Raw genomic sequence first — 13053 nt, 5'->3', positions numbered from 1 at the left:
AATATGATGTTTTAGTTTTGGGGCTTTTTTGAGACTGTATTCTGAATGTGTTTTCTGTCTGTTTCCTTCTGACAAGGGAACTTAATGAATTCTTAACACCTATTCTGAAGGTAGGGCAGTTATTACACATAACAATTTCTGCGTGTTATAATAACAGCTTACTGGTTTGGATTTTGCACATCCTGTTTTTTCAGATGTAATCTCAATATATCACCTCCTCTGTTGTCCTCATTCTTTAGTGCTTTCTGCTGATGGTGCAGGAGGGGTTCCCAGATCTGTTAAATATATGTTATCTGTTTCTTCTATGCAAATTAGTCCAAATCCTTTTGTTGATTCGGTCACACTGTATTCTTTCTAGTCTTTCAGGTAATCCCTGTTATACAATTTTTATTTTCTTAGATCTTAATCCTGTAAATTTTCTTACCTCACTCTTTTCCTACCCATTGAACTGTGAACATACTTTTCATAAATTGTATCATCCAGGGGTAGTGGTGTGCCAGAATGAGCTAAAATTTATTTTCAGCATATTTCTAGCCATCTGTATTAGTCTTTTGGTGCTTCATTGTATTAACTGTTCTTATTGGTAACAGAAGTGGCTGAAGGTAAATTTCAGGGCGTTTTGCTACTACATACCTTAAATTTTCCACAAATTACCAGGGTTTTCACGGGAAGATTGGAAAGGTGAATGGACTCAGTCAAAGCATACTCAAGAAAACCTCAGAAATGTAAACTTTTTCTATAATCAAATCTAAATAAGAACTTGTGAGTCTGTTTCTATTTTCAAGTCTCTTTCAACCTGTATTCATTCTTGCGTAGGTAGACATGGGCATGTCATGCATATCACAAAATACAGTTTTTAATTTTTTTAATTTCCTGGAGGCAAGATTAATTTTTTTTCTGGCAAAAATTACTGTTTTGTTAAAGGCTAATAAGGCATTTTATTAGTATATTGCTACTTTTGGTGCATTATTAGTAGACTGTTGTTAGTAATTGCTGCGGTAGCGATCCTTAGATTAGATGATGGTATGTTGATTTTAGAAAATTATGCCTGTAACGAACGTACTACTAGCTGGGATTTCATTTTAAATTAAAATTAAAATAGGTTAAATTAAGTTAGTACAATGTCTTTGAAAGTGTGCTACCTGCATGACATTGATCAATGAATTGTAGCTATTTACTGAGTTTTCTTCTGATAGTGTTGCTGAAGGAATCAGGGCATTTTTCTTAAATAAAAAAAAACATTACTTGCTGAATTTCTTACAGGTGAAAAGTACACCCAATCTTCAACAGCTCATCACTGGTGCCCAAAATGACAGTCAAATTCTGACGAAAAGGAATTGCAAGGAGGAAGACGACCTACCAACCAGTCCCACAAGTGATGCAGTTTTCTGTGATGGCAGAAAACATGTAAGTTGAAGGGTGAAGCATAACAGAACAGGTGTCTAATGGGGACAGACATAAAAGCTAAGAGCTTGTGCAAAATGTTGGTGTATTTTGGATTATATTACAAAATGAAGGAAGAATTTTACCTCAGTTTGTATCTGATCAAAGACTGACTGCCTTTGGCACAGTCCTCATAGTAACACTGTGAATTTTTTGCACCATAAGCCAAATTAAATTAATAATGGATAACTGATAGATGGATATACCCATTAATAATGAATAACTCATAGATCCTCTTCCTTTGAATTTTGTAAATGCAACTAACTTTCTTCCCATTTTATATTAGGGTTGGTATCATGAACATGGTCTTTCTAACCTAGTAGTTAGCTTTTTCTCTTAAAACTTTAACCAAAGGGTTTTGTTGTTCTGCAAGAACTGTGGTAATGGAAATGTCAGTGGAAATTCAAATGTCAGAATGTCATGTGAATGAAGAGGAAGCTGACAGTGATGGAAGCCAGAGGAGCCATTCATAGGTTTAGGAGTTAGCATCGAATCATCCTCTGATGGATGGCATTTTGAATACTGCAAATGAGAGAGAAGGAAGCCATTATAAATGAATTCAGCGCATGCTTTAAAGTCTCTATGATTAACTGTGGAAGATAATATCTATATATTAGTGACGAGGTTAAGCAGGGTGAAGTATCCAAAGAATCCATGACTGATATTTTAAGCAGGGAACTAAAATGACTTTTAAGGAATCAAAATTAAGCCAGCCTACTCACTTTGCAGAGGAGTAAAAACACACACAAGGACCTTGGCATGCTGTCATAGTTTTACTGCACTGTGGAGGTTGAGGTGCTAAACTGACAAATAACAGTTTTGGATGACATTTGTGATTCTAACGACAACCATTTGAACTGGGCTATAGACAGCCCAGGCTTAAAAGTGAAATATTTTCTACTATCTTCTAAAGGGGAAGGTTGAGTTCCATTAAAATTCCCTTTATGGGTAAATGTTGGATTGTTGATGACTGCTCTGTGAAAATGTATCTTCCAAAATATCAGATGGCATTGCTTCCAGGCATGCCCACAGGATTGCAGTACATGAAGTCATTGCTAAATCCCTGTTCACTGAACCAAAAGCATGAGTGATTTCTACATTGAATGTACGTGACTCTTGATCAGGTGGGAGACACATACAGTGATATTCAGTCCAAACATCATTAATCAGAACACTTATCCGGTCTCTCTAAATAAATAAGAGGTTCTATGGAATAAATATTAGGGACTATTGCTGAACTTTTTTTAGGACATATGACCTAATTCAAAAATCTGTTTGCATTCCTTTGTCATGAAGGATTTTGGTGGAAAATAAGTGTTTTCTGGTCAGATGAATAAAAATATGTTAGTGAGTGAAAGAGCAGAGCTGAACAAAGCTGCAAGGGAGATTGATTACACTGATACATGTCTTGTGGAGGGAGTAAGATTACATGCAACAAGCATCAGGTCAAAACAGCCCTAATGCTTCTTGTGACTTCCTCAGTAAGCACTCTGACCCTTCTTTTGTCAAGTTTGTATGTTACTTAGAGCTTATAAGATAGAGTAGATACCTTCTTTAATTTAATTAAGCTGTTAGTGTGAATTTTAAGGAATATGCCACATGAATATTTGGCAAGCTGCACAAATGAAGAAGAGCATCTGCATGGAAGAGAGATATGATCTTATAAACACTACTCTGCACTCTTAGGTGCTGGGTTGTGCACTGCAGAACTCTTTGGTTAACCAGAGTCCTGTGTGGGTTGGTGTTTATTTTCAGAGGGAGGAGTGATCTAACACAGATATCTTAGCAATCTAGGGCAATGTTGCTGTGAGATTAATCACAATTGTATCTTCATGACATATGCTATGTAAAAAGTTTCTAGGGCTCACCTTAAAGAATATCATTATAAATGAACGGAGACCAAGCTATCTTGATTGTGTTGATAATTTGTTACAGTGAAGGCTAGCTAACACCATAAAGTTACATATCTGTGCTGGGCCACAGAAGGAGTTATAGTTTCTTCCTTCATTGCAGTTTCATGGCCTCTGTAAATGCTAGACACAAATGCTGTTTATGGATGTGGATGGACAGCATCCAAACTTTTGCCCCATAGGTGAAAGTAGATGAAAGGAGAGCAAAGTGGCTGAGGCGAGCTAGGAAACACCTTCTTTGTGCATCAGCATGCAACAACTGGATGTCTTCGTATTTTAATCTTTCCTGAATGGTCTGCTGCACTATGGAGTATGTAATTTTTATATGGAATTGGGGCATCTTGTAGAATATTTACTAGATGTGCAAAGCTACTTCTGTTTCCTTTAATACATGATAGAACCTCATGTCTCGGCAGTGTACCGTACTATGGGCTATGTATTAAAAGCAGTCTAGTTTGACATTTTGTTTGTTCTTAGATTTCAGAGTTTTTTTCACTTCCTTTCAGACACTTACCTCATTTTTCTCCTGGGAAGCCACCTAGGAGTTTTATCCGTAGACAATTTCTAAGAAAGCATTTTCTTAGCCTAGAAAGCTTACTGAAGAGAAAAAGGCAAAGCAGTAGAGTTGCAATTAAAGTAATAATTTTCAGGGCTGTTATGGAAGCAACAGAATGTTTTCTACAGGTTACCTTAAATCTTTGTGATCTGCAGTAGCTTTACAGTCATGACTGTATAGATACTGACCTTTGAGGGAAATAAGTATTTGTCCTGTTTGATCTGAAGCTACTTTTCCCAATCATTTGTCTTTTCTTAGGAGAGTTTGTATAGTCTTAACAGCACTTGCACTGAGTCTGGCAATTTTGGCAAGGCTAACATCACGGGAGAAATAGAATTTGCCATAAGATACATATTCAAAGCTTGCATCTTAGAAATTTGCATCAAGGGATGCAAGAACCTGGCTTACGGAGAAGAGAAGAAGAAGAAGTGTAACCCGTAAGTATTTTGTAGAGAAGGAGAAAAAAAATAAGGAAAATATTCTGTTTTTAAGATACTTATGTATGTTGTGATTGAAATTGATTGATATATGATGGTGTGCCATATTGGCACTTTCAGAACATCCAGCATATATACCAGCCCTTTTTACATATACACACTGCAAAACAAATGGGTTTCCTACCAGCCCTTGTTCCATTCTGACACTTTCTGCTAGTAACTGTCTCTTTCCTTGCCTGTGACCAGGCAGTTGGGTAGCTGTATGGCTGATGAGCACCTTTGGATCTTGAGAATAGCTGTTCAGATTTTAGCTCTTAAGTTGTGCCCACAAAATTAATATAAAACATGAGATGTCATGTTCCTAATTCATCTTCTGACTCACTGTGGGTCACTGGGTGATTGCTATACTACATCTGTGCTTCCATATTCTGTAACAAGAATAGAAATTTTGGATATTGTAACACATTTTAAAATCTAAAGCTGTTTAATAATTATGTGTTACTGTAAGAGCAAGAAATACCTACTTCTGTGGATAAAATATAACAGAAATTTTTGGTTGGGTAGTTAAGCCTTGGTGATTTGTCTGTTTTATTACTAAATGATCCTCTCTGACCATGCAGCAACCATTCATAGAAACTCACCAGGCAGAATACCTAACTACCTGTTCTTGCCCCTGCTGTCATGCCATGTTTGAGCACTCGAGTGAGCACCTTCGCATTGTGGAGTTGCAGTCACCTTCACCCAGAAGGAATATGGGGTTTGCAAATCTTGCAGAGGATGCTCATAAAGATGAGCTTGGTGGTGAAGGAAACTTTGCTGGAACAGCAGCTCATGAGGCAGGGCATTTTGGGAGTGCTTCAGAAGTTGGTCAAGGTTCTTTAAGTCCCCAGGTAATTAAGCCAGGCAAACAGGTGCAGGAAGCCTGAAAGGCAATGTGAGAAGTGCTGTGTAAGTGCTGTGCTTACCTGTGGGTAAGTTTGGAAAGAACAGGGAAGATGTGCAAGTTCTGCACAGATGATATCAGATACCGCTGATTTTATTTACCTAGTAAGTTCATCAAGAGGCTGTTTTAAAATTAGTTTAAATCATAATATCGGAAATAAATACAACAAATACAGTTTGAAAATATTTAGTATTATGTTAACAATCACTTCTTTCCCTGCCAAGCTGTGAGCCAGCACTCTCTATTGCTAATACTCTTTAGTTCTGAAACCATAACACACATACAGCCTACTGAACTCATATTAAGGGGGATATTTCAGTATCAATGTTCATGTGACCTACACACGAGAAACTTTGGGTAGGAGTCATTGGTGCTTGATATTGGTGTGACTCAACTTCACAATTTTTTTTTTAACTGGTTTTCTTTGAATCAATGTTAGGGCAATTTTGAGCACTTTAGACAATAGCTTTCACTGTAGTGGCTATTATAACTGTTAGCATATGTAAGAGTTATGAATTATTATGTATTATTTGTATTATTATACCTTTTTTCGCTGCATGGTACTTGGTGGTGTAAAGGTGAGAGGATTTTCTTCATGAACAAGCAGCAATGGTCCTAAAGTAGATTAGATTGAGTTGATATTTTTCTTTGAGCACATAATATGCTGTCACTACAGCTGACAAGGTGACTTCCTTGGTAGCTATTTTATCAGAGGCCAGGAGTGTGAAAAGATTCCTATTCAGATCCCAATCCTTTCCCAATTAGAATAGAATTGAAACACATTAGCTGAATGATATACAGGGATCCTTATAGTCTGTCTGCTTTTATTGAGAAAGTTTATAAATCACAATTTGCCATTTTATTGCTTGGAAAATTACAAAGTCAATAAAATTGTTGAAAAATTAAGAAAAAACACCTCTCATCTAATCAATTTTTCTTCTTATTCTGGCTACTTTCCATATATCCTTCTCTCTGTCTACAAGGTATGTTAAGGTTTATTTGCTTCCCGATAAATCTCCTCGGAGTAAGCGGAAGACAGCTGTCAGAAAGAGCACAGTGGATCCAGAATTCGATGAGACTTTGAAGGTACCATTTGCCATTGTGTGCCACTAAGTGCGTTTTTCCATGGTAATGTCTCCTTTTGTAATGTAGAATCCTGCAAGTTCAGAATCCTCCTGGTGGGGCAAATCTTGGAGCCACTGACAACACTAATTTTTAAACAGGGTTACAGAATCATCAAGGTTGGAAAAGACCTTTAAGATCATCAAGTCCAACCATCAACCCAACACCACCATGCCCACTAAACCATATCCTGAAGTGCCACATCTACATGTTTTTTGAATACTTTAAAAAATTCTGTTTTTAAGTCCAAATAAGAGAAAATGCTTTTGGACTTAAAATAGTAAATTGCAAACAATCAGAAGAGTCTGCCTTTGTCCATGAAAACACTTTTAATGAATTCCAGTGTTGTTCTGAGTTACCCTGTGGCAAAAGCAAAGTGTCTTCCGTAGACACTTTTTTTGTACATTCAGGAACTAGGTGTATTGCAGAGCAGTTAGTTAGTATTTTACACAAGTATCTCTTTCAACTGATACCCCTTTTGTCAGTGCCACTGGGAGTGTCTCTCTGCAGTTAGCTGAATGCAAACTGAATTCCACCACCTCTAAAACATCGTCTGCTTCCTTTCCCCCATGCAAGAGGTGCCAGGCCCTCTCTTTGTAGTGTCTAATTTCAAACTTTAATAATCCCACCAGAGAACAGTAGTTATGATTTTAATTCCTTAATGCCTTGCAATATTACTTCTTGCATCCTTGTAAGAACTGCATGTAGAAAGTAGGAGCCATTATTCTCACTACACAGGCACTTAATGAAACATGAAGTTGACGCGGAGTACTGTCAGCTAGGAGGGGTTAGATTAATTTGTTCTTCCCAGCTCCAGTTTTGGACAAACCCTTCTTCTTGTGTGCTTCAGCAAGCTGCAGCAGCACCTAAGGTGTTGAGTTCTTCAGTAACGTGTTGTCTTGGAAGAGATAGGAAACCAAGTTAATGGAGGGACAAACTTGTATTGTTGCTCCTTGAACTACACAAAAGTTTCAGTGTTGCCTCCATCTCTCGGTGTTTATGAACATCAATAATTCGTAGTGAGTGAAACAGGCAAAAAGTTTGAAAAGACCATTGTTAAAATTTGACAACAACAACAAAAGATTTATGTAGTGTATGTAATTCTTATATATCCCAAAGTCTGTATGTAGGGTTTAAGTTGGGAGAAAAAGAGCCTGAAGTTAGAATAATTGGTCCTAATTTTATAGTCCCTTTTCAATGCTAGAGTCATGCAGAACTGATAAAGGGAGAGTGAGAGCCATGCCTGAGCTGGCTGCATGAACACTAAAGGTAGTTTAGTTAGAAATCTTTTAAATTAGTTGAATTATTCGTTCATCCAGAGTAGCAGAAATGGTCAAAAGAGCATAGCGCTAGTGCAGGTAAACTACATCATGACACTGTGATCCAACTCAGTGGGATTCAGCTGCAAATTAAGGCACCTGCATTTAAGTAGCTGCATGTGTGAGAGGTGTGTAAGTGCTCTTGGGAATCACTGGGGGTGATTCAGGGTGATTTGCCCCAGAGCCTACACCCAGCTTGTGATTCAGCAGCCTAAATGTGGATAGCGATGCCCTTGTCCATGTCATCGCCTCCATTTTTCAGTCCAGCTGGGTGCAGGTCACCTGTAGGCTGGGTATCACATTTGTTAGTCTCATGTGGGTATATTAGATACTCAACAATCTCTCAAAGATCTCTAACTACGTTGATACATATCATGGAGTAGATGTCCACTGACCAGAATGGAAGTTTTAGCACCTTTGTTAGGTGTCTTAATCTTGAACGCCAGAGCAGCCAAATTCTGCTGGGAGTGTAAAACGGAAATATATATATTTAAAAAAAAAAAACAAACCCCACAGCAAAAATGGTCAAGAATTATTTGAAGTTCTGAATCAATAATCAAAAGCTTTAACAAGGCAGGCCAAGGTATTCCTGGAATGTTGTTTCATATTTGAATGAGCATTATTTAGCATTTAAGTAGTGGGGTAATATGCAAACTACAAAGCACATTCAGATAACAGGGTTCTGTCTGCTTCCAGATGCCTTCAGCCGTGCTGCATTTGGGCTTCCTTTGAGCAGGTTATGCTCATGGGCCTGCATTCATCCTGTGTATTGCTTTGTAAATAAATGCTGTTTGTCTTTCTAGTACAAGATTGAATACCCACAGCTGGCAAGTCGGCAGCTTCAGATATCTGTGTGGCATGCAGGAGTACTCAAATACAGGGTCTTTTTGGGGGAAGTGGTGATTCCACTGGCAGCATGGAATTTCGAAGATAGCTCGATGCAATTGTTCAACTGGTACCAGCTCAAACCCAAGGTGATTCTTAGTTTTTGTGCTTAGTTATATCTTAAGAGCAGGATATAGTGAAAGCTATGAAAAAGATCACTCTTCTGAGGTCATTGAGGGGAAAATGCTGTCAATCCAGTCCATTAGTAAGATGTGTTGCAAACATAAATAAGTTGTGATAATGATGTGGAATAAAATGATTGCAGTAATGCAGATTTCTGTATGTTCCTTTCTTCAGCTTGAAAAGCCTGAAGATGATCTTATCCAGTACAGTGGTGAACTCCTCGTGTCTGCAAGACTGTCAGTACCAGCCCAGTATAAAAATTTCCAGTTTGAAGGTATAAAATGTTTTAGCATACATGAATCCCTCAGCTAGAAAAGAATCAAGATCAATGAAGGACTGACAGTGTGCCTATATAATATTCCTGTACAGGGTTTATAACAGCTACTGCAAACAGCGGTTTGTGGTGTATTATATTTTAAATTACTTAAAATCCAAACATTGGCCAACTTCATATTTTTGTTCTTTTTAATGCCAACAGAAGCTGCACATTAAAATGGCAGCAGAATGATGTATCCAGCTGTTTGGCAAGCTTGTGCCTGTCATGGTGTTGCCAGTAGACCTTATTCTGGAGGTGATGCAGCAGTTTTACTGCTCAAGGTAGAGACTGACAATTTAGGGAGAAGGTGGAAGGGAAATGGCTGCAAGGGTACCAGACCAGCACCCTTGGCTTCCTCTGGTGGTCTCTTTTTAGAGAGATTTTTTCACTTGGAAGATGTTAGGTTCAAAATGTACAGTCAGGATTCAGTTTCTGGTAATGAAAGACTTGTAGTAAGTATTGCTGTAGTGTCTCAGAGAAAGCACTTGCTGGTGGAGTAAAATAAACAACTTGTGGGGGAAAGGACAGGACAACCTCATTTTCCTTACCTCCGTAGATCATAGTGAGGTATATAGAGGTTCAGAGCTCTAGTAATATGTTCAGGACCATAGCAACAGGCAGAGACCAATAGGAAGATCTAATTAGCTCTTAGGTTAATTTTGTTCCCTTTTCTTTCCCAAATGACTCCAAAGTTACTGGCTTGCTTTCTTACATTTTTCCTCCTTATGCATGCCTGTGTGTTGAGTCTCTGCTACGTAACTAGAGCTGTAACAGAGGAGCTGTCACACCATGGGTTTGGCTGTTTCTCCTGCTTCTGGCTTTGTTTCAGAGAAATGCTCTGTGTTTACTTGTCACAAATACAACAGAAAGCTCTATGTTTGGAACCAGAATCACAAAGCAACCTGCTACTCATTGCTTGCTTTTTTTAAATGAATCATACATTGTTAAAATCTTTCAAATCATCCTAATACAGCGCTAGGAGCCTTTATCTCAGTAGTATTGCTTAGCCATGTTCCTACTTACATATAGCAGCACCCTAAGCTGTCAGCTGAACCAACTGGTTATTTCATGTGATAAATGCTCCTGTTTCAGGAAAAAACGATCAAGGAGTTCCCAACTGCCAGCTTCAGGTTATGATATTTGGGGCCAAGGACTTGCCTGTACTGAGATCTGCTGGAATGACAAACTTATTTGTTAAAGGGTATGTATGAGATGTAACACTTCAAACAGAAAATATGTCACACATGTTCTGTGCAAAGGTATATGTTAACATGTTTTCATCAGCAGACTGGCATGTGAAAATGGCACTGTCCACACTCTTAATCAGACTTCCTTGTAATGGTGACATCTGCGTGTCCGCACAACAGCAGCACTCAGCAGGGTGGTGGCAGGTCTCACCTGCTCTTTGGGTCTGGAATAGAACTTCAGAATTTACTGATGTCATTAGAATTTAGAGTTCACTAGTTTAAGTATCTGCTTTTAGATATTAGGAGGAGGGAAAAAAAAGTGCAAATCAAGAGGGTATTTTCATTCCTATTTTCAGCTGTGTCTTTGTGGAATTAAATACAGCTTTGGATACACTGAAAAGGAAACTTTCATCTTCTCCATTCTAGACATTTTAAAAGAGGAGGGACTAATTTTTCTTCAGTGCACTGATAGCTTGTATGTGGGATCATTTTACTTTCTTAGTCAGGCATCAGATGCCATTGGAAGTATGATACTGGGGTACACTTACAACATCTCACAAAGCCATTTCACCTGCTGGGGCATCTATCTTCAATGAAGTGGGTGGGCATTTTATCTACTGAAAGCCAGGTTTCAGGCAGTATTGGATAACAGAACAGGGAGTGAAGACTCCCTCAGCAGTCAGTGACAGCAGACAAAAAGCAGACCAGAAGAGCCTACTTGCACCCACACTGAAGGCAGATAGGAAAAGGAGCAAGCCTTATAGTAAACACACTAGCACCATGTTCTGCCTTGCACGTAAGCTAAAGCGGGCATGGTGGTGTTGAGTTGCTGGTTGGACTTGATGATCTTAGCGGTCTTTTCCAACCTTAATGTTTCTATGAACTTTTTGGATATTTAAGGCAAACCAAAGGGCTGTAGTTGATTATTGCAGATGTTCCATTTTCTGGTTGAGAAATCAGTAACCTTGGTAAACAACTCTCATTGTTTTGGGGAAGTTGTCTTATCCTTCCAGACCAAGTAGAGGTAAAGCAAAAGTCTCCTGTCCTCAAGAAAGAAGCCTGTCCCCAGTGGAAACACTTGTTTGTCTTTGATGGCATTACCCCAGCTCAGCTACAGCAATCATGTCTACACCTGACTGTCTGGGACCAGTCAACTTTCAGCTCAAGTGATCTGTTCCTAGGAGGAGCCAAGCTCGGTGCAAGTAAGTTAGTTCTTTATGGCTTAAAAATTGAAGGTAATTTGGGAAAAATTTCATTTAGTTTACATTCTAAATAATATTTACTCTGTGCTATTTATTACCTGCTGTCACGTGCCTACACATACAGCCCCAGCCGCTGTCCTAAGCAACTTGCAGTCTTGGGCTTTGATCCTGCAAGAACTGATGCATGTGTTTTAGTTCAGGTCTGTGCGGCAGCTCAAGGTTGTCAGTGAGAATTTTCAGGAAAGCCATTTGTTAGCATGGTAACTTTCAGGGTCAGAACCTGGCCATGCAGAAGACAAGCACAGAAAAGTTGTGTGGAGTCAACTCACCTAGAGCTCTGTATATACTTTTTAAGATACGTTCCTTGAGCTGTTTTATATGAATTGGCTAATTTTAAATACTATCTAGCTATCTCATCGAAAGAGATGCACAAGATCTAATGATCTAGTAGATGTCAACTGTGCTTATATTTGTGCTGCTTATTTTACATCCACAAATCAATCAAATCAATGGGAGAAACAGAAAGTGAAATTTGCTCAGACAGGGCTATTGCATGGCTGAGGTTTGGGCTCTAACATAAGAGTGAGCCCTCTCTCAAGGCTGAGAAACCCTCTGCTTGCTGAATAGGCCCTGTTTAACTGGTCACTGAGCAGGGAAGCTGCTGTCACTTGACAACTGCCGAATGGAGGCTCTCACCCCTGTCTTCGCAGAGAGTAAGTGCGTGCTTTGGTTTCAGTATTTGAGATGGAAGGCTCAAAAAGATTGAGGCTTAGTTGCTTCCTTATGGTATCAACAGGCACTTTGGAGGAGTATTATCACTATTAATAACTCAGTGCTGTGCAGGCTTCCTCATGAGCTTCTTTTGATTGTCCTACCCAGCATTTTCCTTTCTGCTAGAGCAGGGACTGCCTGCTTCTGAGTGAAGATGACTATCCAAGCCCTAGACCTAGTAATGCATTAAAGTCACTGGAGATCAACTGAAGCAGGAACCTTACTGCCATTCTGCTCCTTTTAGTATGCACACTTGCGCCTCCGCTGTTAGTCATGCAACCAAAACCTTTTTCTTTGCTGCAGGTTGAGAGAGTGATCCTAATTTAACAAGTTGTAAATAATACTTCAAAAGTATAACTACCATTTATTGCAATTAATGCCTTGGGAGTGGGAGAAGCAGATTGGTTGTTACCTAGTCAGTTGAGCCAGAAGTTGGGTAAGGCTAAGTGAAAAGTAACTCTGTGACCTTTCCTTTTGCTTTTTTGCAGAAGAATCGTTTGGCTCTACAAACCAGGTTTCTCAGTCAGTGCTCCAGTGGCAGGAATTGCTCTGCAGCCCAAACATGTGGATGGACTTTACTCTTGTACTGCATTCAAATAAGGAAAACTTCAAATCATGAGACATTACTGCCAAACAATTTTTCCTTCCCCATGCGTGATGTTTTAAGTTCAAGGGGCACAAACCTTTTGGGTCTGGGGAAAGTTACACTGCGACAGTAGCTGCACCAGCTTTTGGGGAATGGAGTTATGCATTTGAAAGTGTGTGACATTCTGAAGGTTTTATTTCTCCAAGAGCTAAGTTTTTGTTATCTGTGCCTCTAGCTCGAGTCTCAGGTTACT

The 13053-nt window shown here is 39.0% G+C and overlaps 1 protein-coding gene across 1 annotated transcript in view; it reads left to right on the top strand.

Annotated features, from left to right (window-relative positions):
• SYTL3 (synaptotagmin-like 3) overlaps positions 1-12833 on the top strand; it is a 28980-nt gene extending 16147 nt beyond the window's left edge. Inside the window, exons 8-15 of the mRNA XM_010284899.1 lie at positions 1264-1407; positions 4168-4346; positions 6273-6375; positions 8534-8704; positions 8913-9012; positions 10147-10255; positions 11238-11443; positions 12703-12833. Of these exons, the coding sequence (XP_010283201.1) occupies positions 1264-1407; positions 4168-4346; positions 6273-6375; positions 8534-8704; positions 8913-9012; positions 10147-10255; positions 11238-11443; positions 12703-12833 (1143 nt within the window). The remainder of the gene's footprint in view (positions 1-1263; positions 1408-4167; positions 4347-6272; positions 6376-8533; positions 8705-8912; positions 9013-10146; positions 10256-11237; positions 11444-12702) is intronic.
• Positions 12834-13053: the final 220 nt, after the last annotated feature.

This window comes from Phaethon lepturus, unplaced genomic scaffold, assembly GCF_000687285.1.
Source record: "Phaethon lepturus isolate BGI_N335 unplaced genomic scaffold, ASM68728v1 scaffold8604, whole genome shotgun sequence".
NCBI classification, from domain to species: domain Eukaryota; kingdom Metazoa; phylum Chordata; class Aves; order Phaethontiformes; family Phaethontidae; genus Phaethon; species Phaethon lepturus.
This window is presented reverse-complemented; position numbering and strand designations above follow the sequence as displayed.